This window comes from Chlorocebus sabaeus, chromosome 11 (genome assembly GCF_047675955.1).
Source record: "Chlorocebus sabaeus isolate Y175 chromosome 11, mChlSab1.0.hap1, whole genome shotgun sequence".
Taxonomy (NCBI): Eukaryota; Metazoa; Chordata; class Mammalia; order Primates; family Cercopithecidae; genus Chlorocebus; species Chlorocebus sabaeus.
Genome location: NC_132914.1, coordinates 97917267 through 97944520, shown reverse-complemented (window position 1 = coordinate 97944520; position 27254 = coordinate 97917267). Strand labels below are relative to the sequence as shown.

General features: G+C 40.8%; 2 protein-coding genes and 1 pseudogene across 11 annotated transcripts in view; all 3 read right to left on the bottom strand.

The window, feature by feature from the left end:
- Positions 1-16034, bottom strand: part of GAS2L3 (growth arrest specific 2 like 3) — a 53990-nt gene extending 37956 nt beyond the window's left edge. For 4 of the 5 annotated variants that reach the window (XM_037996648.2, XM_037996649.2, XM_037996650.2 and 1 more), the window contains exons 1-2: positions 15914-16034; positions 7324-7370 (exon numbers count right to left, since the gene is read on the bottom strand). The gene's annotated coding sequence lies outside the window, so the exon portion shown is untranslated. The remainder of the gene's footprint in view (positions 1-7323; positions 7371-15913) is intronic. The other variant, XM_008004379.3, reaches the window with a different exon arrangement.
- Positions 9289-12759, bottom strand: LOC103238938 (phosphatidylinositol N-acetylglucosaminyltransferase subunit A pseudogene; annotated as a pseudogene).
- A 9640-nt stretch (positions 16035-25674) lies between the features above and the next one.
- Positions 25675-27254, bottom strand: part of NR1H4 (nuclear receptor subfamily 1 group H member 4) — an 87232-nt gene continuing 85652 nt past the window's right edge. For all 6 annotated transcript variants that reach the window (XM_037996651.2, XM_037996652.2, XM_008004373.3 and 3 more), the window contains one exon: positions 25675-26839. In XM_037996651.2, coding sequence (XP_037852579.1) covers positions 26601-26839 — 239 coding nt within the window. In that variant the 3' untranslated portion in view covers positions 25675-26600. The remainder of the gene's footprint in view (positions 26840-27254) is intronic.

Below are 27254 nucleotides of genomic sequence, written 5' to 3'. Positions count from 1 at the left end.
TGCTTGGTTGCTGCTGGTGTATAGAAAAGCTACTGATTTGTGTACATTAAGCTAGTATCCAGAAACCTTGCTGAATTTTTTTAATGTTGTGGGAAGTCAGGGACCCCAAATGGAGGGACCGGCTGGAGCTGTGGCAGAGGAACATAAATTGTGAATATTTCATGTTAATATGGACATTTATCAGTTCCCAAATAATACTTTTATAATTCCTTATGCCTGTCTTTACTTTAATCTCTTAATCCTGTTATCTTCATAAGCTGAGGATGTACATCACCTCAGGACCACTATGATAATTGTGTTAACTGTACAAACTGATTGTAAAACGTGTGTTTGAACAATATGAAATCAGTGCACCTTGAAAAAGAACAGAATAATGGCAATTTTTATGGAACAAGGGAAGACAACCATAAGGTCTAACTGCCCATGGGGTCAGGCAAAAACAGCCATATTTTTCTTCTTGCAGAGAGCCTATAAACGGATGTGGAAGTAGGAAAGATATCGCTAAATTATTTTCCTAGCAAGGAATATTAATATTAATACCCTGGAAAACGAATGCACTCCAAGGGGGAGGTCTATAAATGGCTGCTCTGGGAATGTCTGTCTTACGCGCTTGAGATAAGGACTGAGATATGCCCTGGTCTCCTGCAGAACCCTCAGGCTTACTAGGGTGGGGAAAAACTCCGCCCTGGTAAATTTGTGGTCAGACCGGTTCTCTGCTCTCGAACCCTGTTTTCTGTTGTTTAAGATGTTTATCAAGACAATACGTGCACCACTGAACATAGACCCTTATCAGTAGTTCTGCTTTTCCCCTTTGTCCTGTTCCCTCAGAAGCATGTGATCTTTGTTAGACCCTTATTAGTAGTTCTGCTTTTTGCCCTTTGAAGCATGTGATCTTTGTACCTACTCTCTGTTCTTATACTCCCTCCCCTTTTGAAACCCTTAATAAAAACTTGCTGATCTGAGACTCAGGCGGGCATCATGGTCCTACCGATAAGTGATGTCACCCCCGGCAGCCCAGCTGTAAAATTCTTCTCTTTGTACTCTCTTTACTTCTCAGCCGGCCAACACTTATGTAAAATAGAATCTACCTTGAAATATTGGGGCGGGCGGGTTCCCCCAATATTTTATCTGTTCTAGGAGCTTTCTGGAGGAATCCTTAGGGTTTTCAAGGTAAACAATCATATCAGCAATCAGTAACAGTTTGACTTCCTCTTTACTGATTTGAATGCTCTTTCTTTTTTTTTTTTTTTTTTTTTTTGAGACGGAGCCTTGCTCTGTTGCCCAGGCTGGAGTGCAGTGGTACGAGCTCAGCTCACTGCAAGCTCCGCTTCCTGGGTTCCAGCCATTCTCCTGCCTCAGCCTCCCGAGTAGCTGGGACTACAGGTGCCCACCACCACACCCGGCTAGTTTTTTGTATTTTTAGTAGAGATGGGTTTTCACCATGTTAGCCAGGATGGTCTTGATCTCCTGACCTCATGATCCACCAGCCTTGGCCTCCCAAAATGCTGGGATTACAGGCATGAGCCACCATGCTCAGCCTGGATGCCCTTTATTTCTTTCTCTTGTCTCATTGCTCTGGATAGGACTTCCAGTGCTACGTTGAAGAGAAGTGGTCAGAGTGGGCATCCTTGTCTTGTTCTAGTTCTCAGAGGGAATGCTTTCAACTTTTCCCCATTCAGCATCACATTGGATGTGGGTTTGTCATAGATGGCTTTTATTATATTAAGGTATGCCCCTTGTATGAAGATTTTGCTGAGAGTTTTAATCATAAAGGGATGCTGGATTTTGCTAATGCTTTTTCTCCTCCATCTACTGAAATGATCATGTGATTTTTGCTTTTAATTCTGTTTATGTGTTGTATCACATTTACTGACTTGCATATGTTAAACCATCCCTGTGTCCCTGGTATGAAACCCACTTGATCATGGTGGTTTATCTTTTTGATATGTTGTTGGATTCAGTTAGCCAGTATTTTGTCAAGGATTTTAGTGTCTATGTTTGTCAAGGATATCGGTCTGTAGTTTTCTTTTTTGGTTATGTCCTTTCCTGGATTTGGTATTAGGGTGATGCTGGCTTCATAGAATGAGTTGGGAAGGGTTCCTTCCTTCTCTATCTTGTGGAATTCTGTCAAAAGGATTGGTACCAATTCTTCTTTGAATGTCTGGTAGAGTTCTGCTGTGAATCCATCTGGACCTGGACTTCTTTTTTGTTGGTAATTTCTTAATTACCATTTAAATCTCACTGTTACTGGTCTGTTCAGGGTATCTAATTCTTTGTTTTAAGCTAGGAGGATTGTATTTTTCCAGTAATGTATCCATCTCTTCTAGGTTTTTTAGTTTATGTGCAAAAAAGTGTTCACAGTAGCCTTGAATGATCTTTTGTACTTCAGTGTTGCCAGTTGTAATATCTCCTGTTTTGTTTCTTAGTGAGGTTATTTGGATTTTTTCTCTTTTCTTGATTAATCTTGCTAATGGTCTATCAATTTTATTTATTTATCTTTTCAAAGAACCAGCTTTTTGTTTCATTTATCTTTTGTAATTTTTTGTTTCAATTTCATTTGGTTCTGCTACGATCTTGGTTATTTTCTTTCTTCTGCTGGGTTTGGGTTTGGTTTGTTCTTGTTTCTCTAGTTCCTTGAGGTGTGACCTTAGAGTATTAGCTTGTGCTCTTTCAGTCTTTTTGATATACACGTTTAGGGCTATGAATTTTCCTCTTAGCACCACCTTTGCTGTATCCCAAAGGTTTTGATAGGTTGTGTCACTACTGTTGTTCAGTTCAAATAACATTTAAATTTCCATCTTGATTTGTTTTTGACCCAATGCTCATTCAGCAGTAGGCTATTGAGTTTCCATGTGTTTACATAGTTTTGAAGGTTCCTTTTGGAGTTGATTTCTAGTTTTATTCCACTGTGGTCTGACAGAGTGCTTGATATAATTTCAATTTTCTTAAATTTATTGAGGCTCGTTTTATGCCCTACTATATGGTCTATCTTGGAGAAAGCTCCATGCACTGTTGAACAGAATGTGTATTCTGTCTGCTGTTGTTGGATGAAATGTTCTGTATATATTTGTTAAGTCCATTTGTCCCAAGGTATACTTTAAATCCATTGTTTCTTGGTTTTCTGTCTTGATGACCTGTCTAGTGCTGTCAGTGGTTTATTGAAGTCCCTCACTAGGTATTATCCTAAATGCAATGGAAGCCACGAATGAATTTTAACTACGAGAGTAGTGACGTGATCTAATTCACAGTTTTAAAAGAAATCTGAGGAAGAGAGAGAAATAGCGGAGTGAAACAGTGACGTGTTTAACAGAGAAAAGGGGAGAAAAGTGGATGAAGATGTAGGAAAAAGAACTAGGGGAAACAGTGAGAAAAGGAGAAACAAGTAGGGATAGAAAAGGTGAGAGCCAAAGAAACACTGTATAAGAAATGAGATGGGAGAGTAGTGTGGAAGAGGGAAGAGTCCACTGCAGTAGTTCAGTGACAAACAATGGTGACTGAGTTAGAATCTAACAGTCTCCACTGGAAAGAAGGAGATGAATCTGACATATATTTGGAGTTAGGAACAAACAGATTTGGCAGTTGTCAGAGATGATGTGATAAAGGAGAGGAACATAACAGCAAAGTGTCAAGAACAACTCCTAAGTTTCAGGTTTAGGGAATTTGATCAGAGACAGAGGCAGCATTTACTGAGATGAGAGTGAAGTGAAGCAGGACACACAGCATACATGGGTCAAGAGTGCTGTGTTGGCTGGGAGCAGTGGCTCATGCCTGTAATCCCAGCACTTTGGGAGGCTGAGGTGGGTGGATCATGAGGTCAGGAGTCCAAGACCAACCTAGCCAACATGGTGAAACCCCATCTCTACTAAAAATACAAAAATTAGCCAGACGTGGTGGTGGGCACCTGCAATCCCAGCTACTTGGGAGGCTGGGGTAGGAGAACTGCTTGAACCCAGGAGGTAGAGGCTGCAGTGAGCCAAGACTGCTCCACTGGACTCCAACCTGGGTGACAGAGCAAGACTCAAGACTCCATCTTGGGGGGCAAAAAAAAAAGAGTGCTATGTTTTGGTTATGTTTGTTTCAGGAAGCCTTTAAAAACATTCAAGTAGCGCCAGCTGCAGTGGCTCACACCTGTAATCCCAGCACTTTGGGAGGCTGAATCAGGCGGATCACAAGCTCAGGAGATTGAGACCATCCTATCTAACACAGTGAAACCCCGTCTCTACTAAAAATACCCAAAAAAATTAGGCAGGCATGGTGGCAGTTGCCTGTAGTCCCAGCTACTTGGGAGGCTGAGGCAGGAGAATGGCGTGAACCCAGGAGGTGGAGCTTGCAGTGAGCCAAGACTGAGCCACTGCATTCCAGCCCGGGCGACAGAGGGAGACTCCCTCTCAAAAAAAAAAAAAAAAAAAGAAAGGAAAAAAAAACCATTCAAGTAGGGGCCAGGCACAGTGGCTTATGCCTGTAATCCCAGCACTTTGGGAGGTCAAGGCAGGCAGATCACCAAGTCAAGAAATCAAGACCATCCTGGCCAACATGATGAAACCCTGTCTCTACTAAAAATACAAAATTTAGCTGGGCGCAGCTGCGGCACCCGTAGTCCCAGCTCCTCGGGAGGCTGAGGCAGAAGAATTGCTTGAACCTGGGAGGCAGAAGTTGCAGTGAACCGAGATTATACCACTGCAATCCAGCCTGGGTGATAGAATGAGACTCTGTCTAAAAAAAAAAAGACATTCAAATAGGAATGTCGGGTAGGCAGTTGGAAATATGAATCTAGAACTAAGAAAAAAATTCAGGAGGAGATAAAAATTGTCAGCAAGTACTTGGGAGTTAAAGCCATTGGAAATAATGAAATCATCTGAGGGACATGGAGAAGGAAGTGACAAGGGACTAAGAACAAGACCTGTGAAAATCCAACATTTACACTTCGAAGGAGTCGGCAAAGGAGACAGAATAAACAGTTGGGAGAACTGCTTCATGATCTTAACTAATCTAGGCTTTATAACTTTTTTGATTCATCTCTTTCTAGTAGCCCTTCCTGATTGGCCTGAATTAATTCTGATTATATCTTTAGCCCTTGAATTCACATTTCTCCCTATTACTTGCCTATGTGGTGCCTTTTACTATTTTGAGCTATTCCTGTATACTGCTTAGCCAAGCGTAAGTTTTCCTGGATTGCTATTGGAAATAGTGTTGATAGAAGTATTCAAGCCTGGAGTTTAGGAAACATTTCTGGAGTTTAGGAAACATTTCTCCTACAAAAGTAGGAGAAATGTGAAAATCCCTAGAAAAACTGATTGTTTCCCTTCTCCACAATGTTTCTGCTATAGATGAAATATGACAGTAAAGTTTAGAAGCAGCCACATAGTGAATGGCATCTGCTGGGGACCTTTTTGATATCATTTATTATTTCTTAGTATTATTTATATGACCTGCATTGATACATAATTTTGCCTCTCACCCAACATGTTCCAGGTAAAATACGTACAGTGATTATGGTCAAGGTACCAGCAGGCCAAGTGAGCTGCCTGATATACCAGAGGAATTACTAGGAAAAAAAAATGACAGCTGGGCGCGGTGGCTTACGTCTGTAATCCCAGCACTTTGAGAGGCCAAGGCAGGTGGATCATGAGATCAGGAGATCAAGACTATCCTGGCTAACACAGTGAAGCCCCATCTCTGCTAAAAATACAAAAAAAAATTAGTCGGCATGGTGGCACACACCTGTAGTCCCAGCTACTAGGGAGGCTGAGATAGGAGAATCGCTTGAACCCAGGAGGCCGAGGTTGCAGTGAGCCGAGGTCACACCAGCCTGGGTGACAGAGTGAGACTCTGTTTCAAATAAATAAATAAATAAATAAATAAATAAATAAATAAATGACTAAGGTTGCTGTGTAGGCAGAGGTTCCAAGTTAACAGGACAACAGCTCTGCCAAGGGGCAAGGATTCTGATAAATAAGCTACTCAGAAATTCATACAACCGCCCCAGTGGACATAAACATTTTTACATCTTAAACCAACTCCATGTGTGGTAGACAGAATGATGGCTCTCAAAGATATCTATATCCTAATCCTCAGAACCTGTGAATATGTGACCGTACAAGGCAAATGGGGCCTTTTAGATTAATTAAGGATCTTGAGATGGGAGATTTTCCTGGTGGACCCACTGCAGTCCAGTAGTTCCTGTAAGAGGGATGCAGCGCTGCTCTGCCTATGGAGTAGTCATTCTTTATTCCTTTACTTTCTTAATAAATTTTCTTTTGCTTTCCTCTATGGACTTGTCCCAAATTCTTTCTTGCATGAGATCCAAGAACCCTCTCTTGGGGGTAAAGAAAAACAAGAGGGATGCACAAAGATCAGACTCACTGAAGGTGATGTGAGGCCAGCTGCAGAGAGATAGGAGGAGAAGTCACGATGGAAGAGCATCAGAGAGAGATCTGAGGTGCTACGCTACATGCTGTGAAGATGGAGGAGGGAGCCAAGGAATATGCAGGTGTCAGTGGAAACTGGGAAAGGAACTCTCCCTTGGAGGCTTCAAACCCAGCACAACCCTGTCAGCACCTTTTAGCGCTGAAAGACCCTGAGTTCTGACTGCTAAACCATAAGATAATGAATTTGTGTTGTCTTAAACCACTAAATTTGTAGTAATTTGTTATAGCCGTAACTAGAAGCTGATACACATCTGTTTTTTTTTTTTGGTTTTTTTTGTTTTTGTTTTTGTTTTGTCATTCTGGTCTTTATTTTTGGACATGTAGCATGTTTTAACAAATTAGTTTGTCATGGGCAACCTTTGAAACATCAAAAGAAATATATTTTTCATAAATTCCTTGTCAGTGTAAATTAACTTTCAAATCAATGTAAGTAGCAGGGTAGAACAATGTGTTTCCAGATACTGACCAGTGTAACACTTGAGTTACAATTAAGGTATCTGTCAGGCCTCGGAGCCTAAGCTAAGCCATTACATATCCCCTGTGACCTGCACTTACACATCCAGATGGCCTGAAGCAACTGAAGAACCACAAAAGAAGTGAAAATAGGCAGTTCCTGCCTTAACTGATGACATTCCACCATTGTGATTTGTTCCTGCCCCACCCTAACTGATCAATTGACCTTGTGACATTCCTTCTGGACAATGAGTCTCAGAAGTTCCCCACCGAGCACCTTGTAACCCCCGCCCCTGCCCACAAGGGAAAAACCGCCTTTGACTGTAATTTTCCACTACCTACCCAAATCCGACAAAACTGCCCCACCCTTATCTCCTTTTGCTGACTCCTTTTTCAGACTCAGTCAGCCTGCACCCAATGATTAAAAAGGTTTACTGCTTACACAAAGCCTGTTTGGTGGTCTCTTCACATGGACACGCGTGACAGTATCTAGGAAAGTTGAAAATTAAGATTATGTAAAACAAATTTACTTCCATTTGTTTTCTTTTAAAAAAAAGAAAAAGATTTTAATTTGCAAGTTATATATTTTACATGCAAAGGCAGCTAACTTTAAATCTCATTTCCATCTCAAATAAATGACAATTTAAGAATTAAATGACAATTTTTTAAAATTAAGCAAAAAATAAGGAAAAAATGGTGGTGTGCCTTTAAAACCTGTTGAGTAGAATAAATAAAAGCCAAATGTTATAGTTTCTCACTTTACCATGAATATTAGGAGTGTTATTTCATGTTTATATGTGAGTTCCTATGCATAAAAATCTCAGTAAGACTGAATGATTTAGATCAGTCTATTTTTCTCCAACAAAAGAACTCCTTAACTTCTAGATATTAAAAACTGCACTCTTGCTTTTGCATTTTACTGCAAACAAAACACAAATATATTTCATTTTATATCAGTACAACCAGTTAATAGACATGTTACTTTTTAAAAAGTAGTAAGTTTTGTGAATTTGCCATTTTTTAAAATCCTACACAGAACAACAATACTGACGGAATCTATCTAGTGCACCCACAAGTGCCTCCTTGTTTTGATTTCACAGTCCTTTTCTCACAAAAACCTTAAAAGTTCAAAGAATAATACACACCATGTGGACAGTCTGGGGTTAAAAAACCCATGGCTCTGGGCAACAACAATTACAGTTAATAATATCCACCCACAAAGACTGTGTTCTTAAAACTTTCAGACTTGGTTTGCTGTAAATAAAACATTATGAAATAAAGTCTTTTGCACACTGACAACACTTATCAGACATCAGCAAGGCCACAGCAAAGGAGAGTGACTTGCATTAAAAGGACAGGGTAGCAGCTGGTTTTGGGATGGCACACCTCGTACATTCTGCTCAGAAAACACGAAGGCTTTTACAGAAAACTTAATTATGGAGGGTTTCTCTGCACTATCAACAGTGATATCAGTCCCTAGTATTTAAAAAGCAAAAAATATCTTCATAAACACAACTGAAGATGAAGGCTCTACCTAGAAGAATGCATAGAACAGAACCAAAGAAGTACTAGTGGTGTGTCGGTGATTTTTTTCCTGGCATTAACTGGCATGAGCATTTTTGGCATGTTGGATATTTATCTTATATCAACCATAACTAGGATGAAGCAAGCCATTTGAATGATGAAGAGTGAACGCGCTTCTGGTCCTTAACGGCAGGAAGCATCTAGTTCAACATTCCATACACAGCAGGTGCTCTAAATGTGCTGGTAACTGATGGTATCTTACTCAAGGAATCTGTTAATTATATGTTAACAACTACTGAGTGAACCTAATAAATGTTTAAAGGCATGACTTAGATTTCTAATAAATGTATATAAACGTGACTTAACATAGTTCATATAGTTGTACTTCCCTAAAGAAAACTTGAAAACATCTAATGAGTGTCTAACTAATGGTATAACATTAAAAACTGGCCCCAAATAATCCCCAGGGAACGTTTGGCCCTTCAGCACCCAAAGCTCTCAAAATATAACATTAAAACATCTCTGCTGGCCAGGGGCGGTGGCACACGCCTGTAATCCCAGCACTTTGGGAGGCTGAGGCAGGCAGATCACGAGGTCAGGAGATAGACACCATCCTAGCTAACACAGTGAAACCCCATCTCTACTAAAATTACAAAAAGTTAGCCCAGCATGGTGGCGTGTGCCTTTAGTTCCAGCTACTCCGGAGGCTGAGGCAGGAGAATGGCTGGAACCTGGGAGGCGGAGCTTGCAGTGAGCTGAGATCATGCCACTGCACTCCAGCCTGGGCGACAGAGCAAGAATCTGTGTCAAAAAAAAAAAAAAAAACACAAAACACAAAACACAAAAAACATCTCTGCTACAGGGATTTCAGTAGTCTGAAAAATTTCATACCTGAATAGTTTAAATGTTCTCTGCTACATTTTAAATAAGTGCAAGGCTTCTATACTCAGGAATTGCCTAAGTTTTTATCTTTCCTCAAAAGAAAACATTGAATGACACAGAAGTAGAATAACTTACTAAATTAACTTACAAAAAACTAATAAAAAACAAAAGCCCCCCCAAAGCAAGGTTATTTTCCATAGTCTTAATACAACTATTACAAATGTTTAAAATCTTAGAATGTAGGCTCTCTTCTACCTGGTTTTAGATATCTTAATATTCTCATCCCCTCTTTTACTGTGAGAACATGTATGAGTCCACGCACCCCATGGCACAGTGGCATCTATTCCAGTATCAATGATAGAATCTGTAGTCATCCATCTCAAGAAAATAAGGAAGAGGAAGTTGAAAACAGCCTATAAAGCAAAGATGTAGCCTGTTACTGGTCCATAGTGAAAAGTAAGTCTGTTCAGTTGTTTGTCCATTGGCAACACAGATTCCACCGATACTCGGTCATACACTTTCTCAGTTCTCTCCACAACATTCCTCCAGGTGTAGAAAGTCTTTACTATGTTATGGATATTTTCTGGAGCCAGTAATGCCCCTGACTTCAGTTGGAAAAATAGCTTTTTCCAATCCCTCACACAAAGATTTTACTGAAGTTTCTTATAAAATGGTAAGATTTTCTGGAAGCACCTCAGGAATTCCACCAACCCTGGTACTTACAACCTGTAAACCACAACTGGCTGCTTCCACAATCGCCATGCAGAATGCTTCAGTAAGGGAGGTATTAAGAAAAATATGTCCTTGAACCAAGACATTGCTAACATTCTCGTGTTCTAAAGCTCCCAAAAGATGCACCCTGTCGTGCAACTGGTATCTTTCTGGAACTTCTTGCAAAATGATTCTCCTTGGTCCCTCTCCTCTAATTATGAAATTTAAATCTGAACATTTCTGACAGAGTTTGGGTATTATAACACTAAGCAAATTGGTTCCTTTTCTGTAAACAAGTCTGCTGACAACAACAGTTACACTATCATGCCTTCTAAATGGGTCTGGAGTGAAGTCAGTAGGATCTACAGCACTAGGAATGACAGACACTATTTCAGGAATCGGTGCTGCTCATAGTATGGTATTTTCCTTACTAGTATAAGAAACGCAAATGATACGGCTTATGTCACAAAGAGACACAGAAGTTTGTTTGTAAGCACTGAGCTGACCTTAGCAAATCCAGAAAGGGAATGGTCTGTGAAGACTGTTTGATCCCACTGTCTTCACATGGAAGAGAACATCATGGGTCATGGCAGAAAATGAACTATGTGAATGGACTATTGTGACTCTCTCCTGAACAAATATGTACTTGAGCAATGGCAGACTGTGAAAGAGGGTCATGGCCATAGACTGGTTATACATGACTTTCAGAGGCAAGTAATAGACTTTGAGGTCATTAGTAAGGTAACTGATGCCTTTTCGATTTCCATAAGATTTATAACCTTATGCCCTCTTCCAATCGGGCACTGACAGAGCTGGTAAATGTGGCTTTCCACACCTCCCATATTTGGGTAGAAAAAGTCAGATGCCATACATATATTATGGGTACGGGTTCTACGTGGGTAAAGACTTCCAGGGCTAACCCGAGAGAGTGTAGCTGAGGGAGGCTGGCCATGCCCACTTTCTCCTTTATATGCCATGCTGAGATGGTTTAGGCATCAGTTCTTAGAGTAACCCAGTTAAGAGATGTGTCCTCTATTACCAGCGAGTTCCATGGCCACCTGTGTCCAGACCTCCCGCGGCTGCCACTAATACACATCTTAAGTGAAGAAAGGAAGATTTGCCAAGAGTGTCTGTCAGGACATTTGACCTAGAGAAAGTAATATGTATCCAAAATATGATATACAATTAGAAGATGCGGCAAACCTCATCTGTTGAAATAATGAAGAGCACCAGCTATATAAAGCATACAAAAGAAAAAAAAAAACTGATAGGTTAAACCTCCTGCAAGTGCTTTGTATTTACTATCATCCTCCTCCTCATCAAATAGTCCTGCCTTTGTACATCTATCATTCATCCATCCATTCATTCATTTATATGTTTACAGAGGCTGCCTGTGTTTACCATCTCAGGGAACACCATTAATATTCACTAAGTTACCAGGACATTCTTAATTCCCTCCTCTCTCATACCTCCACCTGCTCCATCTTTTCTCAGCCAGAATAGTGACCATATCGTTGCTTCTACCTCTAAATTTTCTCAATACCTACAGCCACTCCTCTAGTTCAAGCCACCATCATCTTTCTCCAGGTTTACTGAAACAGTCACCTTTTCTCCAGCCTTGCAACCCTGTTCTTCATGAACCACAGCCAGAGTGATTTTTCACAACTCTGATCCAAGGGCATTTTACTACTACCCTGCTTAAAACCCTCAATGGTTGTCCAGTGTTTTCAGGATAAAGACCAAACTCCTCAACCAAGCTAACAAAGGTTTGTAGGATCCCCACCAGCCCTGTCTCTTGACTCTTACACTTCAGCCTTAGTGAACTTTTTAAAGATCCTTCTGAGCACCATGCTTTCACCTCTAGGTCTTCGCACTTGCTGATCCATCTATGCTCTTCTTGCACCTCTTTTCCAGACTCATCCTTACCTGTCCAGATTCTATTCCTCCAAAGTCTTCCCTGAATCATCACCCCAATTTAGGGATATAGCAATATTACATGCTTCTATTTTGCTGCACTCTATACTTTTAAAAATAAGATCCTTAAGGTGGTTAACAGTCTTCATTTATTCTATGTCACTATAGCAATCAGAGTTAAAATTAGTACTAGAATTACTCCTAAATGCAACAGATGCTTCTTTAAGAGAAAAATAAGTTTACAGTTTAATAAAACATTACATGTTATTTGAAAAATATAGACTTTGTTGAGAATCTTTTTTTATTTGAAATTTTCCTTTTGAAATGTTTGGCAGAGATTCAACCCAAATAACTTAATTTTATATTAGACATAATTTTTAGTTTGTCAAAAATTTTGTGGTATACAGTTTTTTTTAATGAACTTAAAATCAGTTTGCCTTTACACATGATAGATTAAAAGAATGTATGGGAACATACATAAACACTAACATAAAAAATTAAAAACTAAGAACAATATCTAATTATCCATTAACAGGGAACTGCTCAAATAACTCATGGGACATTCATACAGTAGACTAATTTAACCACTTCAAAGAATAAGATAGAGCTATAGGTACTGATATGAAAAGATGTCTACTTTGTTGTGTGAACAAAAGCAACCTGTATAACAGTATATGTAATGTTACTGGGATCACAGAGCTTTTCAAAATTATGTGTGTGTGTGTAACAAAGAAGACATGCTGAACATAAAACATTTTTTTCAACAGCTAACTATCTATATAAAGTGAGCCCTTCACCATAGCTAATATTATACTTTCTTAGAGAAATATTTATGTTGTATGACAGTAGGCAGAAGTCTCTATGAGTCACCACTTCAGCAATACCCAGCACATGACTAATGGTCATAATACTATAAATTCTAGGATGCTTACAGAGGCAAAGATGACATTACATTTAGTAATCTGCTACATTTTATTACATTCTAGTTTTTTGGAAATTTGTAACACACTTATGAAATACATGGTGGCTTTCTGTTAACAAAAACACCCTACCTACTCTGTAACAAAGTAATCAAATTAAAACACTTTGAGTTTTTAGGAGAAACACTAAAGAAATACAGTTATAATTATGGTCTGTATCTCATAAACATTACTTCTGAAGCATTTTTCTATGACAACTAAACTCTAATTAAAAATGAAGAAACTCAATGTGAGACAAATTGGCCAACAGACTCAAGTTTCCTATTCTCTCAGATTCTATGTCCACTGCATGATTCATTAGATATGTAAAGATATATCTAATATAATTCTATGTCCATTGCATGACTCATTAGATATGTAGTGGTATATCTAATGTCAAAGTATGAAAAGCAACAATAAGTAAAATACACACATTGCTGTAAGAAAGTAAAACATAAGAATACATATTAAGTTTAATCTCTTACTTTCCTCATCATCAACAGCAAGCTCTTCAGTAATCTACCCAAATAACTGAACCTTTCCTATTATTTACAAACTTAAATTGATAGCAAAAAAAAGGAAGAGTAGCTTAGTAAAAACATAGTGAATAAACAAAAATTAAATGAGAAATATAAATGAAGAGATACTACTTTTGAAATGACCAATTCTCCAAACATCATTTCTATTTATCAAATATAAATTAGGAACATCACTTCTGAAGTGGCCATTCTCCAAACATCAAAACTTCAAAATATCACTGGTTTTTTACTAATAGCATGCATTTTGTTGACACTATTCTTTTATCACATTTTGATTTACCATCACAAGTTATTTCTCGTTATTTTAAAATCCATAATATATTCAAAATAAACCCATACCCACAGCAGAAATTAATCTCGGTCACACTGACGATCCAGTGCAGGAAAGTTACTTAATGTCAGGAATATAAAGGTGTGTAACACAGAAGAAAGCCTGCACTTAATTCCAGGTGAACCCTAGTAAGTGATTTTCCTTCTTTGAGCTTCAGTTTTGTCCCCTATAAAATAGAGATAACGGCCGGGCGCGGTGACTCACGCCTGTAATCCCAGCGCTTTGGGAGGCCGAGCCGGGCGGAGCACGAGGTCAAGATATAGAGACCATCCTGGCCAATACGGTGAAACCCCGTGTCTACCAAAATACAAAAATTAGCTAGGCGTAGTGGCACACGCCTGTAGTCCAACTACTAGGGAGGCTGAGGCAGGAGAATTGCTTGACCCCGGGAGGCAGAGGTCGCAGTGAGCCGAGATCGCCACTGCACTCCAGCCTGGGCGACAAAGCAAAAAAAAAAAAAAAAAAAAAAAAAAAGATATAACATGAACTACATTTTAGGATTACTAAGAGGTTTAACAATAAGTAAAGAACACAATACCTGGTATACAATGATGTGTTTGATAAATAGTAATCCACGTGTTTATGTGTCAGATACTGTTTTAAATGCTATACATGTATAATTTAGTCAACGAACAATAATTATCCCTCTCTCTGGTACTGCCTTCACCTTCTACCTCTCCCCACCCTTTGGGGACAACTCAAAACTTTTTATCCAAGTTAAACAGCAGAGAAATAATAACAACTATGTATCACGCACTGTGCTAAATTAGTTACGTGGAATTTCATTTAATCCTTACAACAACCCTCTCATTAATAAAGTAGGAACTATTATTAACTTTATTTCACTGACTAGGAAATTTAGGCTTAGACGGATTAAATAAGGTGTCTAAGGTTAGATATCCAATAAAGTCTGATTTCAGAGCCCCCATGCTTAGCAACTCTGTCACACTAAAAAAAAAAAAAATTACTAATTATAATTCAATAATGTCATATAGCAAACACCTACTGTTCAATGACAGTTGGTTTCTAATGAGATTTTGAAACAGATGAGTCAGACAACAGGTATCAGGATCTACACCAGATCAGCAGAGTTTCCACTTCTGTCATTTGAAACAATTCCAATCTGTTCCCAAAGGGGATCTGAGGTGGTGAGAATTTCAATTTCTAATCATTTAAGTGCCAAGATAGGTGATCAGATAGCGATTCACAAAGCGGTTTTTTTGTTTTGTTTTGTTGTTTTTTGTTTTTTTGCTCTCCACACAAGCGAAGCAAAACCCAGGCTCTGACCTAGACTGGGTTTGCAAAAAATTATCTCTTAGTAACGACTGGGGATCAGCTATTTCACCACGCCATGCCACAAAGCACTCTAAATTTACAACATTCAATCCCTCGATGTGAAAAGATTAGGAAAGGAACCAGGGGTGACTGCATAGAGGAGCACGCCCTCCATAACTTTCCTCTGACTTCCAAGGCACTCTACAAGCCTTCCCTTTCTTTTGCCAGCCTCTCCCCGGGCAGTCCTCCAAACTGAGGGTTGTGGGCGGAAGGCATCGTGCAGGGTCTCCAGCTCTATTCCCCAGTTCCGCACATGTGGGCGTTCTAGACCCCGCATGGACTGGGAGAAAAAATAGGGAAGAGCCTATAAACCTTGCTAGAGGGCAAGAATAACTATCTCTCTCTCTTTGCAGGGCCAGAGAGTTCATCAATTCTTTTCGAGGGTGATGAGCTGAAAAAAAGCGACCCTCTAAGTGCAAGGCGCTTAGGGATAAGGGTGCCCCTGGACACCCTACAGTAGCTTCAGGCTCTGATACCGCTCTGGATTTAAAGCAGGGCGGGTAGTGGCTGGATCCCTCCTTCCCAGCCGAGTTCGCCCACACCAGCAGCCCCAACCGCCCCGCACACCTGTCGCCCCTCTCTCCGCACTTGGGTGGACAGGTGAAGGCAAGCGCAACTTCACCTTGACGGCCCCAGGGGCCAATCAGAGCACGCGACTGCCGCAGCCAGGCAGTCGCAGAGCGTCCTGGCTCCCGCAGTCCGGAGACCCAACAAACCTCCGCTTCGGGGCCTCAGAGCGCTGGGGGCTCCTGGAATCCTCAGGCTGAGGCGCGGAGGCCCCGAGATAGCGAGTAAAAGTTCGCGAGGAAAAGAGAAGGCAAACAGGGAAGTACTCACTAGGCGCAGGAGGGTCACTTCTCCCACTAGGGCAACAACTCGGCTCAATCCGTGCGGGGCCGACACGCCCCTAACCAACCGCTGCCGCCGCCGCAGCTGCCTGGGCCTCCGGGTCAGTAGCCGCTCGCCGCCGCCTGTTTCGAAGGGACCAATCATAAGGCGGGGGGCGTGGTCTGAGTCCCCGCCCCCGGGCCGCAGGAAAGCACGCGACCGGTGAGCGCTCGCCTGTCAGCGCCTCCAGCGCTGCGCCTCTGGGCGTCTCGGAGCTCCTGTAGCCAAGTCCCTCTGTCCACTGAAAGGCGAAGGGGTTCAGTCCGAGCAGGTTCTCCGATCTGGCCCCTCAGCGACAGCCAGATCGAAAGGCACAGCCCCTCCCGTTGTTTCCACAGGCCTGAGAGGTGAATGAACCTCGCCTCTAAAAATTGCTTCTGAGCGTCCTGGAATGTTGCGGTGCAGCTGAAGGCGCTTCCCTGAGTTTTATCCTGATCTGTTAAGAGCCGCTCCCAAACCCACATCCACTCGGGAGCTGGCTGGCCTGGCGCCACGGTTTCCAGAGACACAGCCTGGAACCCAGCAGGAATGGGGGTCCTCAGCAGAAATCTTTCAGAGAGAGGCCCCTCTTCTCAGGTGTGGAGGGATAAGGAGGAATCCTGTAGCCCCGAGTCACAAAAGGAGGATGTTGGCTCTTCAGCAAACACGGGAGCCTGAAAAAAAAAACAAAAACAAAAAACAACTTCAACGTCAGGGATGTTTACTAGCTCCCAGGGTTGAAATAAAGCCGAGACGGCCGGGCGCGGTGGCTCAAGCCTGTAATCCCAGCTCTTTGGGAGGCCGAGACGGGCGGATCACGAGGTCAGGAAATCGAGACCATCCTGGCTAACACGGTGAAACCCCGTCTCTTCCAAAAAAAAAACTACAAAAAACTAGCCGGGCGAGGTGGCGGGCGCCTGCAGTCCCAGCTGCTCGGGAGGCTGAGGCAGGAGAATGGCGTAAACCCGGGAGGTGGAGCTTGCAGTGAGCTGAGATCCGGCCACTGCACTCCAGCCTGGGCAACAGAGCGAGACTCCATCTCAAAAAAAAAAAAAAAAAAAAAGAAAAAGAAATAAAGCCGAGACTAGATATCAACCTAACAACGTAACAATCCCAAGTAGGTTATATCTGTAAATGTGACTTGTTTCATAGCAAAAATAAATAAATTTTAAAAAAAAATCACTGGCTTTGTCCCCGAGGCCTGTGTTGCAATGCAATCCAGGCTCTTCTTTTTTTTTTTTTTTTTTTTTTTTTTTTTTTTTTGAGACAGGGTCTTGCCCTGTCACCCAGGCAGGAGTACGGTGGCAGGATCTCGGCTCACTGCAGCCTTGATCTCACGGACTCAAGCGATCCTCCCACCTCAGCTTCCAGAGTAGCCGGGATTACAGGCATGTGCCACCACACCGGGCTAATTCTTGTGTTTTTTGTAGAAATGGGTTTTTGCCATGTTACCCAGACCGGTCTTGAACTCCTGAGCTCCAGTGATCCTCCCACTTTGGCCTCTCAAAGTGCTGGGATTACAGGCGTGAGCCACCGCACCTGGCCCTATTCACTCTTTTAACCTTCCTCAAATCACGTCTCCTCTCTGGGCCTCAGGTCTCCATCTGTGAAGGGTGGGCACTGAACTGGAATGACACCTCTCTCTAGCATTTATTCCTTCCTTCACTCGACAAAACAATGAGATGTACTGTTGCTTGCTAAAGAAACTGAAATGAAAACAGCCTTAGGCTTCAAAGTGCTCAGCAGCGTGGTAAAGGCCAAATGGAAGTCTGTGGAGGTCTGTGAGAGAAGGAACCCCTAACAGTCTTGGAGGGTGATGATGGCAGAGGTTTGAAAGGAGCTAAATTTTGAAAGATGAATTAAGACTCTGCCAGGAGGGAGGGGTAATTGGGAATAAGAATTAATTTCCAGGCAGAGAGAGCAACAAAGACAAGGTTCCAGAGATGTGAGAGCACATGAAATGTTCTGGGAATACTCATTTTGAATGACTAAAGTCTGCAGATTGGGAGACAGATCAGGTGGGAGAAGTAGGCACAGATGAAAGGCCTGGTAGATGCTGAGGAATTAAGTTTCTTTCCCACAGGCAATTGGGATGATTATAAGGAAGGACTGGTAGGAACAGATTTGTGTTTTAGGGGAAAAAAATTTTTTTTCAAAGATGTTTGAAGATGGTAGTAAGACAGGTAGCAATCTCTTAAATTAAAATATGACGGTTACCTAATTTAGAAGGGATGGTGAGGAAGAGGTATCTGGTGATACCTAAGAAGCTGACTCATCTGGACTTAGTTATTATGTGATTGATGATGGTACCAATCTAAAGAATACAAGGAAAACAGGCTGTGGGGGAAAATAATGCATTTTGGTTTGGAGTGTGTTCAGTTTGAAGTGTGAGAGGAGTGTGCAAGTGGAGATGTTCAGAATATTGTTGGAAAATTAGACCTGACACTGTTTACATTGATCTGTGTAGGAGATATAGATTTGAGAAGTAAATTCAACAAATATTATTTTACACATCTTCTGTGTCAGGCTCTATTCTAAGCACAAGGAATCCTACTGTCATGGAGCTTACATTCGGGGGTAGAGGGGCGAGTGAAGATGGTAACTAGGAGTTGACATTTAAGTGGTAAATGAACCTGAAACCAGATAGTGGTTGCCCATTTTGAAATTGACTCAATAGTCCCAACCATAGAAATTGACCCTTCTGTTCTTAAAACTTAAAACTTACATTTGTTTTATCTGAGTTCCTTCCTTAGGAAAGGATCCCTAGACCTCTCAAAATGTATCAAAGAACTGAAACTCAACAGATCATCTCAGCCAGACAATGAAAGCCTGGCCCCTCATTCATCCTGATTGCTTCCTGACCCCTCTCTAGTTCCTTTTTTCTCACACATTGCTACATTTCTTCCCTGCTATATAAGGGCCTAATTTTAGTGGTCAGGAAGATGGATTTGAGACTGATCTCCCATCTTTTCAGCTGCAGCACCTGATTAAAACCTTCTTCCTTGGCAGTACTTATCGTCTCAGTCATTGGCTTTCTGTGCTGCAAGCAGCAGGACCTAGACCAAACTCCTGGTGTTTCAGTAACACTTTTAATATTAAAATCAATCCCACAACACTTTGCTGCTCACATCACCAAAACAGATAGATATTTACAGGACCTATTTTTCAAATCTATGTTTCATAGTGTTTCTGTTTAAAACAAAAGGGCAGTTTGTATACCACCTCATTCAACCAAATTTTGAGTTGAATTAAAGTATTACATTGGATTTCTTGAACCCCAACATCAAAATATGGGCATTGCTCTACAGAAACTTAAGGAAAAAATGTGTTATACAGATCTTGTTTAATGAGTCGTTAGCTGTCAACTTTTTATTTTTATTATGTGCATACTATGTATCTAAATATTTGAATAGCATTTATTAAAACTTGAAACTATGCTACATGATATGTACACAAATTCTCTGCCTCATACACACACACACATAAACACACACTACTTAATATTTCTAAACCCTTTACTAAAATCTTGTCAGCAGTGCATTTTTATGATAACTTGCTTTTTATTCTATTTTGTCTTTGTAACTTCTCTACCTTATAAAACTATAAGGACAGAGTAGTCGCAAGTGAATCCTGAGTCAGGAAATCTGTGCAAAACACTTTTCTCTAAGGCCACATCCTTCACTGGTTAAGTGTGGGGATTAGGGGAGGAGCTTCCCTCCAAATTATTATTATTATTATTATTATTGTTATTATTATTATTATTTTGAGACAGTCTCCCTCTGTTGCCCAGGCTGGAGTGCAGTGGCGCGATCTTGGCTCACTGCAAGCTCCACCTCCCGGGTTCACACCATTCTCCCGCCTCAGCCTCCGGAGTAGCTGGGACTACAGGCGCCTGCCATCAAGCCCGGCTAAATTTTTTTTTTTTTTTTTTGTATTTTTAATAGAGGCAGGAGTTCGCCATGTTAGCCAGGGTGGTCTCGATCTCCTGACCTTGTGATCTGCCTGCCTTGGCCTCCCAAAGTGCTGGGATTACAGGCGTGAGCCACCGTGCCTGGCCTTGCCTCTAAATTATTTTAATTCTTGTTTCTTTTCTCCTCTGTATAGTGTGTGTGTGTGTGTGTGTGTGTGTGTGTGTGTGTGTATCTATCTATCTCCTTACGTTTACATTAATTCCCAGCTGGTACCCAACTATCTAAGTACACTTACCATTTACCTATCTTGATTTAAAAACTGTAATTAGTAATTAAGGGTTTCATCTAATGAGCTGCAATCTACTTTCAAGTGTAGGCTTTCTAATAGGTGGTTAGGTTAATAACCATGTTTTAGAGGTTGTATCTTTACATGAAATTGGCATAATTGTAGAATGTAAAACAAGACTCACCAGTTTGACTTTCCAATTGTGGAGATGTGCCCCACTTTTAAAGAAAGCACCATGTTTGGAAATCTAAATTTTAAAAGGTATCACATTAGGAATAATCATTCATCTGCCATAAAGGTGTACAGAATACAGAAGGGTCTGTGATAACCAAATAACCATTGGGTATTGAACTGTGATTTGGCCTTTTCACAGCCATGCAAGAATGCTTCTATTGCTTAAAATACACTGTAATTTAAATACACTGAAGACTTTTTAAAAATTTTGATTGGTTTATTAGTTGTTTTGTCCTGCATTTTGTTTTTTAGAAATGTTTTTAATTCTGACATTATTGAATGACAATCTATGGATTGTGCCTTGTGTAAAGTACTGGATGAAATATTTGGGCAATAGAGGTATTGATTTATTCACGATTAATTAAACTATCTGTTCAGCAGATAATCTGTTGAGAGCCAACTATTCTAAAAATACTAAGCTCTATCTTAGAAGAATGTTACTGATTTGTGTTAACAAATAATATGTATAAATGATTCAATTATATGAAATTTTATAACAAGTTACAGTTAATACTAAAATGGTGTGTTAAATTTATATAGTGAATTGAATAGTGCCACCCAAAATTCATGTTCGTCCAGAACCTCAGAATGTGACCTTATTTGGAAATACAGTCTTTGCAGGTATAATTAAGGTAAGGATTGAAATGAGATCATATTGGACTAGAGTGGGTTCCAAATCCAATGAGAGTGTTTTTACAAGAGACAGAAAAGGACAGAGAGAGAAAGTCCATATGAAGACAGAGGCAGAGCTTAGGGCTTTGCTGCACAAGTCAAGCAATGCTAGGAGCCATCAGAAGCCAGAAGAGGCAAGGAACGATTCTCTCCTAGAGCCTTTGGAGGGAGTTTGGTCTGCTGACACCTTGATTTTGTACTTCTGGCCTCCAGAAACTTGAAATAATATAAATGTCTATTGTTTTCAGCTTTCAAATTTGTGGCAATTTGTTAAGAGTACCCCTAAGAAATGAATACAATCTATATCTGGAGAGAGATGTAAAAATCTAACAGCCTAGCAAGAATGATTACATTGAGCTACACTCCCTCTCCCACAGTTCATCTATAAGACATCTTCACAAATATTAGCACTGTAGCCACGCCAGGCTCTTAAAGAGCACATGTTATTTCTAAATGGCTTACTGTTCAAGTATCATCAAGTTTCTATCACATTTAGTTATATTTGATAGCAAAACAAAAAAAAATCCTCAAATTCACTTAAGAAAAAAAGGGCAGGTTAATACCTCACGTAATTAAAATCCCAGGATAGAACTCTCTAAGTTTAGGTACAGCTTGATCTAAGATTTTAGATAATGTCACCAAAATCCAGTCTCTACTGGCTTTGGTTTTCATGTTGACTTTATTCTCAGGTTCCTCCTGGTTATATGATGGTTTCCAGAAGTTCTAGTTCTTCATTCTCTTAGGTTTGAGTCTAACTAAAAAAAAGTGAGTCATTCGACACAGTTCTCAAGTCAGAAGACACAAACCATTATAGGTGCATCAAAAAGCAGGAACTTAACACAGACTTGGTTTTGCAAAACAGTTGAGAAGGTAAACAGGAGCAGGTAAGACAACCCAGAGATTAGCAATAGTAGGAAGCCACTGCAATTCTAGGGTTTAGAGTTCAAAAGATGAGTTTAGAAACCAGGGCCATCAGCACTGGGGTGGGGGGAGTTTCCCAGTGGGACTGGGAACCATGTAGGAGATGCAATCTTTACCAGAGATGCAATCTGAGGCAAAGAGAGTGAGGGAGAAATATCCTGGCTTTTCCCTTCTCATCCTCCAGTCTCCCATCAATACTTTCCATTGATTGAACCTGGCCAAAGCCAGTTAACAGAGAAACCTATAAAATGCAGCCTGTCAGGGGTTAGCCCTCCCTCCCTAGATGAACAGAGAAGGGAAGGAAGGGAACAGATCTGAACACAAATAGGATATATTAGCTAGACTGTTGCTGTGATAATGCTGTATAACAAACAACTCCCAACTTCAGTGGCTTACAGTAATAAACATTGATTTTTCTTGTTTGTCGATCTGCATGTTAGCTCATGGTTGAGAGGAGGGATGCTGCTTCAAGCTGTAAGTTGGATTTAGGTGTGCTCCTTCTGTCTCTCATTCTGAGACTTGCAACTATCCAGGGCATTCCCTTTTCATGGAAGATAGCGGAGGTGTAAGAGCAGCAGCAGAAACATAGGATGTCTCTTAAGGCCGTAGCTCGAAACTGACACTCTCACTTCCACCCACATTCCATTGCCAAAAGCAAGCCACAAGGACAAGCTCAACATCAGTGGGTGGGGAAGTATGTTCTGCCTACTCCTGCGAGAGGCACTGCAAATTCACAAGTCAAATAACCTGACCAGATAATTCTACTACAGGGAGAGAGTGAAGAATTTGGAACAATTAATACACACACACACAGACACACACACACACACACACACACATGCATGTAACTGACACTGCCTTCCTCCTAAAAATACTTCCAGCAATATATCTCATTTTCTTTAAACAAGTCACCTGCCCAATTCTAAACCAATGACTGTGACCTAAGATGTGTGATATTCTGATTAGCTATGCTTGAGTCACATTTCCAACTTGGGAGCTGGGGGTGGAATCAACTCCACTTACAACATATGGACTAAGAGAAGGAAGAGGGTGGTTCCCCTGTGGAAATCAGAGTACTCTTACAGAAGTAAAGGCAGTGGATTCTGAGTGTCCAAAAAATAAGTCAGCTAATACCCAAATGTGATATGTGATAGTGTACTAAATTTATTATTTTACATAAGGAAAAAAGAATAAATTATAATTTTGTAAAAATCTGGAGAAAAGTAAAATTCTGCTGCTATAGGATCAATGAGTGAAATCAGTTTCTCATTCTGAACAACAAACAAAGAAAATAAAATTTCAAAAACAGTTACTCATATCCAGTATTTGGATTCACTAAAAAAAATGACTGTCCACAATGTTGTTATGAACTAGAAAACCACCACCATGAGAATTATGTTGAAGCTAGATGCTAGATCAGGTCAAGAGAGAGTACTCTGTAGGAGTCATATTTTCTTGGGATATGCTATGGTCTGAATATTTGTGTCCCCCCAAAATTCATATGTTGAAATCCTAACCCCTAAATTGATAGTATTAGGAGGTAGGGCCTTTGAGAGGTGATTAGGCCATGAAGGTGAAGCCTCATGACTGGGATTAGTGCCCTTATAAAAAAGACCCAAGAGAGCTAGCTAATGCCTTCCACCATCTCAGGGCACATCTAGAAGATGCCACCTAGGAACCAGGAAGTCCTCACCAGACATTGAATCTGCCAGTGCCTTCATCTTGGACTTCCTGGAGCTGTAAGGAATCAATTCCTGTTGTTTCTAAGCTACCCAGTTTATGGTATATTTTTACAGCAGCCTGAATGAACTAAGACCGGATGGGAGAGAGCAGGGTTTCTAAACCTCAGCACTGTTAACATTTTGGGCCAGATAATTGCTGAGGGAGGCTATTCTGTGCATTGTAGGAAGCTTAGCATCATCACTAGCTCCTACCCACTAGAGGCCAGTAGCACCTCTACCTGCAAGTTATGAAAACCAAAAGTGTCTCCAGACATTGCCAAATGTCCCTCTGTGACACAAAATCACCCCTACTTGGGACCTGGGGTGGAAGGGAAAAGGGAGAAAACAAGCAAACCCCTTTCTTTCCCCCGTCTCTATACTTTCTTTCTCATTTGGTGTAAGAGAATATAGACCTCTGGGGAGTGCATTTTATTTGGAAGCCTAGAATATAGGTAGGGCAGGAGACAAAACCGGTAGGTTCATATAGTGGGGCGGGGGGGAGGTCTCCATAGCCAGCTGCTCTCCCAAGGAGCTCTGGGTCTCTGCTCAAGTCAATGGGAAGTCATCAAGTGGGATGGGGAACATGTAACCAGATTTGCATTTTGAAAAAAAAATCACTCTACTAGTGTGGAAAATGACCCATAAAAGTGCATATCAGAGCAAGGGACATACTTCTCTTTCATAGCACTTATAATTTGTATTTTATTTTCACCAGGAGATGCTCCTATTACCCCTATCACTCAGGAAATCCCAAGGCTCTTAGAAGCTGTCAGAAACCAGGAACAAAAACAGTATGTATTCCTTATAGCATCACAATTAGTTTTCCATGTGATGAGCATTATTGTTTACTGTTACAAGGTCTTAACCACTTGAATAAATCCAGACCTATAGGATTAAGCTTCTTGCTCTGTCTCCAGTGCCCCACCAGTTCCGGCCTCATTTCTCACTGCTGTCTGCACAGGTGGCATGAGATCCAGAGACACCAAACTGTACTCAGCTCCCCCAAACTAGGTCTACCTTTTCAGGCATTCAGAAATTTACTTCTTTCTTCAATGTCCTTTGCTCACCAACCCTCTCCCTGGTGGGCCTGCTGCTTCCCACTTACTCTTCATTAATAAGCCAAATTCCCTTATGCAGTAAGTGCTGATCTCTGCATTTCACAATGGTGAAACTGAAATTTAGAAAGAGACTGTGCATCCTCCCTCCCTTCCCAGATTACGTATGGTCTTTTAACATCTGTACAACTCACCACCTTCCTCCTTTTGCTCCTGCCACCCCTTTCACCTTGAACCCCTTCCCTCCTACCTGGACCCACTGATTCAGGGCTATCCCTTGAAGTCCAGCAGAAGTACCATCTCCTCTACGAAACTTTCCCAAGTTCCAGGGTAAGCCTACGGCAAGTTCCGCTGCAGCCTTTGTAACTCCCTCCGGGCAGTTACTGGGTTTTGTTCTTTTTCTTTTTTTGAAGACAGGGTGTCGCTCTGTTGCCCAGGCTGGAGTGCAATGGTGCGATCATGACTCAATGCAGCCTCCAACTCCGGGGCTCAAGCAATCCTCTTGCTTCAGTCTCCCAAGTTGCTGGGACCAGCACAGCCCCTGGCTGATTTTATTCTATTTTTTGTAGAGACAGGGTTTCCCCTATGTTGCCCAAGCTGGTCTCAAACTCCTGGGCTCAAGCAATCCTCCAGCCTCAGGCTGCCAAAGTGCTGGGATTACAGGTGTGAGCCATTGCGCTCAGCTCTTGTTACTGGGTCTTAATCATTTCTGTATCCTCCATGGAGTTTAGCAAATGAATCTTGTACTTACTGGGAACTCAAGACATTTTCGTTGTATCAGAATCCAATTGATTCTAGCCTCAACACAGTTTTCCACTGACTGGTTATTTTTAGAATTCCGGGGTTGTCCTAGTATTTTGATACAAAAAAAACTGCTTGCTAATCATGTTCCACGTTGGCTAATTTTAGGAGAAAGGGAGATATAAGCCCATTACTTATAGAAGGTGTTTTATTGTATTCACCAAAGGATAATGGGGGAGAAGAATGCAACAGTGTAACAATGAAGGAAGGAAATGAAGTAATTCCTGCTTTGGGGGAAGTATACAGCAGCTGTGCACCCAGCTGTAGGAATGTTTTCAAAAGCAAAACAAAACAGAAAGATGATTGGATACAATGAAGCCAATGGAGCACTTTTAAGAGAGGAAAGGGAAGGTCCCATCACTGCAGTTAGCTGCATACTCTGAATTTGTGGATCCTGCCTCAAGACTAACTATGGGAGAAAGGATTACTCGAGGGAATATTTTATGTGAAAATTGTTAACTTTTCTGTTTGCTATTCTCTTTGAACTTCAAAGAAAAGGAAATGATCAGAGGGCTGTTACAAATTCACCAGGACTTTTTCAGGGATGACAAAAGTTCCATTGACGTAATGAGAGACAGTATCTTTCTGTAAATTACCCCCTCAGATTCAATAGGATGTCTTTCAACATTTAAAGAAATGAGTTTGTATATTTATCAAATTTTGTTCCCAAAGAAAAGCCTGTTGCCATTATGTTTGCTTTATTGCCAAAATTGAATACAACTCTTTAATAAAATATAAGTAATATGGTAAGATGAAGAGCAAAATGAGATTTTCCCTAGTTCAACAGATAGAATTGAAGTAACCATCAATTTGATTGGGCAAACAGGGCTTGCCAGTTAGAATGCAGGATTCCCTGGAGCCTTTTAAAACACAATGTAGAGAAAGTCGTTCTATCTAGCCCAATATTTACAGTTGTGGAAGTTATACATGTAATTACAACATAAATATCAAGATTTCTTGAGTGAAACTGGGTACAAGGGAAATAAAGGAAAGTTATACTTCAGATTACTATCATAAGACAGAAAAAGGAGCTAGACCCCTCCCCTGTGATCCCCATCACTGCACGTCCCAGATTTCACAGAGAAGAGGGGTAAACTTGTGATCGTTTACTCTCCATGACATCAGCATCTCAGCATGGTGATGATTGAATGTCCGTAATTCAGTCAGGCGACCCAGGAGACAGGCAAAGTGTTGAGGGTTTTCAGGTTGGTGAATCTTACACAACTTTTGTAGCACATCAAGAAGTGGCTCCTGAAGCTTCTCTACTGCCTCTCTATCCTTTATGTATTGTCTATCTGTTTTGAAGTTTAAAATAAAATGACAAAATTAAAAAGTGGAAAAGCATTAATTCAGCATAATTATAGCAATGTTAACTATTTCGAAGTGTAAGTTAAATGTTGTACACAAAATGTAAAAATTCAGTGTTCAACCTGATGAATTTGTATGCACACACACACATAATTATAATGAGATCAAGATACAACACGCGTAATGCTTCCCAGAAGCCTCCCTAATTCCCCTTCCAATCGAAACCCCTAAAGATAACCTGTAGGGTGGACATCAGCATCCTTTCTGTTGAGTATATTCTCAGAAGTGTAATGACTGGGTCATAGGACATATCCATGCACCACTTTAGTAGGTTCTGCTGAATAGCTTTTTAGTCCCAAGTCATAATTTTTATGGTAAAGCAAAATAACAACTAGCTTCTGC